Source organism: Sinocyclocheilus anshuiensis, unplaced genomic scaffold, assembly GCF_001515605.1.
Source record: "Sinocyclocheilus anshuiensis isolate Anshui unplaced genomic scaffold, SAMN03320099.WGS_v1.1 scaffold2586, whole genome shotgun sequence".
Classification (NCBI taxonomy): Eukaryota; Metazoa; Chordata; class Actinopteri; order Cypriniformes; family Cyprinidae; genus Sinocyclocheilus; species Sinocyclocheilus anshuiensis.
Window position 1 is genome coordinate 230,677 of NW_015552529.1, and position 1,421 is coordinate 232,097.

At 33.5% G+C, this 1,421-nt stretch overlaps 1 protein-coding gene across 1 annotated transcript in view; it reads left to right on the plus strand.

Moving 5' to 3' along the window:
• LOC107663593 (cysteine dioxygenase type 1-like) overlaps positions 1–1,421 on the plus strand; it is an 18,653-nt gene that overhangs the window by 10,491 nt on the left and 6,741 nt on the right. The window contains exon 2 of the mRNA XM_016453824.1: positions 1,244–1,420. Coding sequence (XP_016309310.1) covers positions 1,244–1,420 — 177 coding nt within the window. The remainder of the gene's footprint in view (positions 1–1,243; position 1,421) is intronic.

Sequence of the window (1,421 nt, forward strand, 5' to 3'; positions counted from 1 at the left end):
CATGGTAACCACAAATTAACCATGGTTTTTGCTACACTAACCATAGTTTAACCATGGCATTTGTAGTAAAACCAAATAAAAATGGTAATCCATTAGGCAACAAAAAAAAAACATGGTTACTGTACATTTAGTATAATAAAATCATGGTTAATTTTTGTAAGGGAAAAACATGACTCATGTTCAGTATTAGGATTTTTCTATAAAGATATTGTAGTGATGTACTAATTTTGACATGTAGGCAATTTAGAAAGTATAGTTTTGTTAAATCTTGAGTATTAAAGTCATGTGAGAGATAGATATCAGGGCAAAATAAAGAGACTGAAAAGAAAAATGGAAGTGAAGGTGCAGTTCAGGAGAGTCTCCCCAACCTAAGGATTTAAACCTTTTTTTATGTGAGGTCCATACAAAAAATAGGGTTGTCCATGTTTCAGAATTTGTTGTGGGTGTATGAGTGTGAGATTTCCCGGCCTGAATTTTTTTTCCCAGTCCGCCCCTCGTGGAAATTAATGGCGCAGACATGCGGTTTCATTTACTACACATAGGCCTACTGAAGCTTACGGTGTTTTCAGCCTCTGCCACCTCAATATATGAGTACATGAACACAAAAACATAAGCTCTAGAACTGCTGAGTAACTTCATGAGCATTTTACTTATTTTGAGAAAATGATCATCATATCATATACAAAGAGACACCAATGTTTCAGGAGTTTAGTACACAGAATAGGACACATGCTTATTAGATAACCGTATTGAACTGATGTATATGCTTTTATTTATTATTATTTTTTAATTAACTATTTTTTTTCCAAACCATTGTTAGATGCAGTGTTTCCTGTGGTTATGCAAAGATTTCTTATCTATTAACTATTTCCTGTAGTTATGCAAAGATTTCTTATCTATTAACTATTTCTTATGATTTTAAATCTGCATTGAACTTCAGATCAAAACGGTATAATAGTAAGTACATGTAACATATGTAACAAGGACACCTTAAAATAAAGTGTTACCAAAAAACGGTATAATAGTAAGTACATGTAACATATGAAACAAGGACACCTTAAAATAAAGTGTTACCAAAAAACGGTATAATAGTAAGTACATGTAACATATGTAACAAGGACACCTTAAAATAAAGTGTTACCAAAAAACTGTATAATAGTAAGTACATGTAACGTGTAACAAGGACACAGTATAATAATTTTGATGAGTTAAAGTAAAGGAAAAGCGTATGTTGATATGACTTACACATCCTATCATTTTCACAGTGTACTAAAGAAAGCAAGAAATGGTTATTAATCTGTTGTGTTTCTGAGTTGGCCTGTGTTTGGCATGATTGCAGCAGCATCCACGATCACACAGACTCGCACTGCTTCCTAAAGCTGCTCCAGGGTCAGCTGAAGGAGACGCTCTTCGACTGGCCA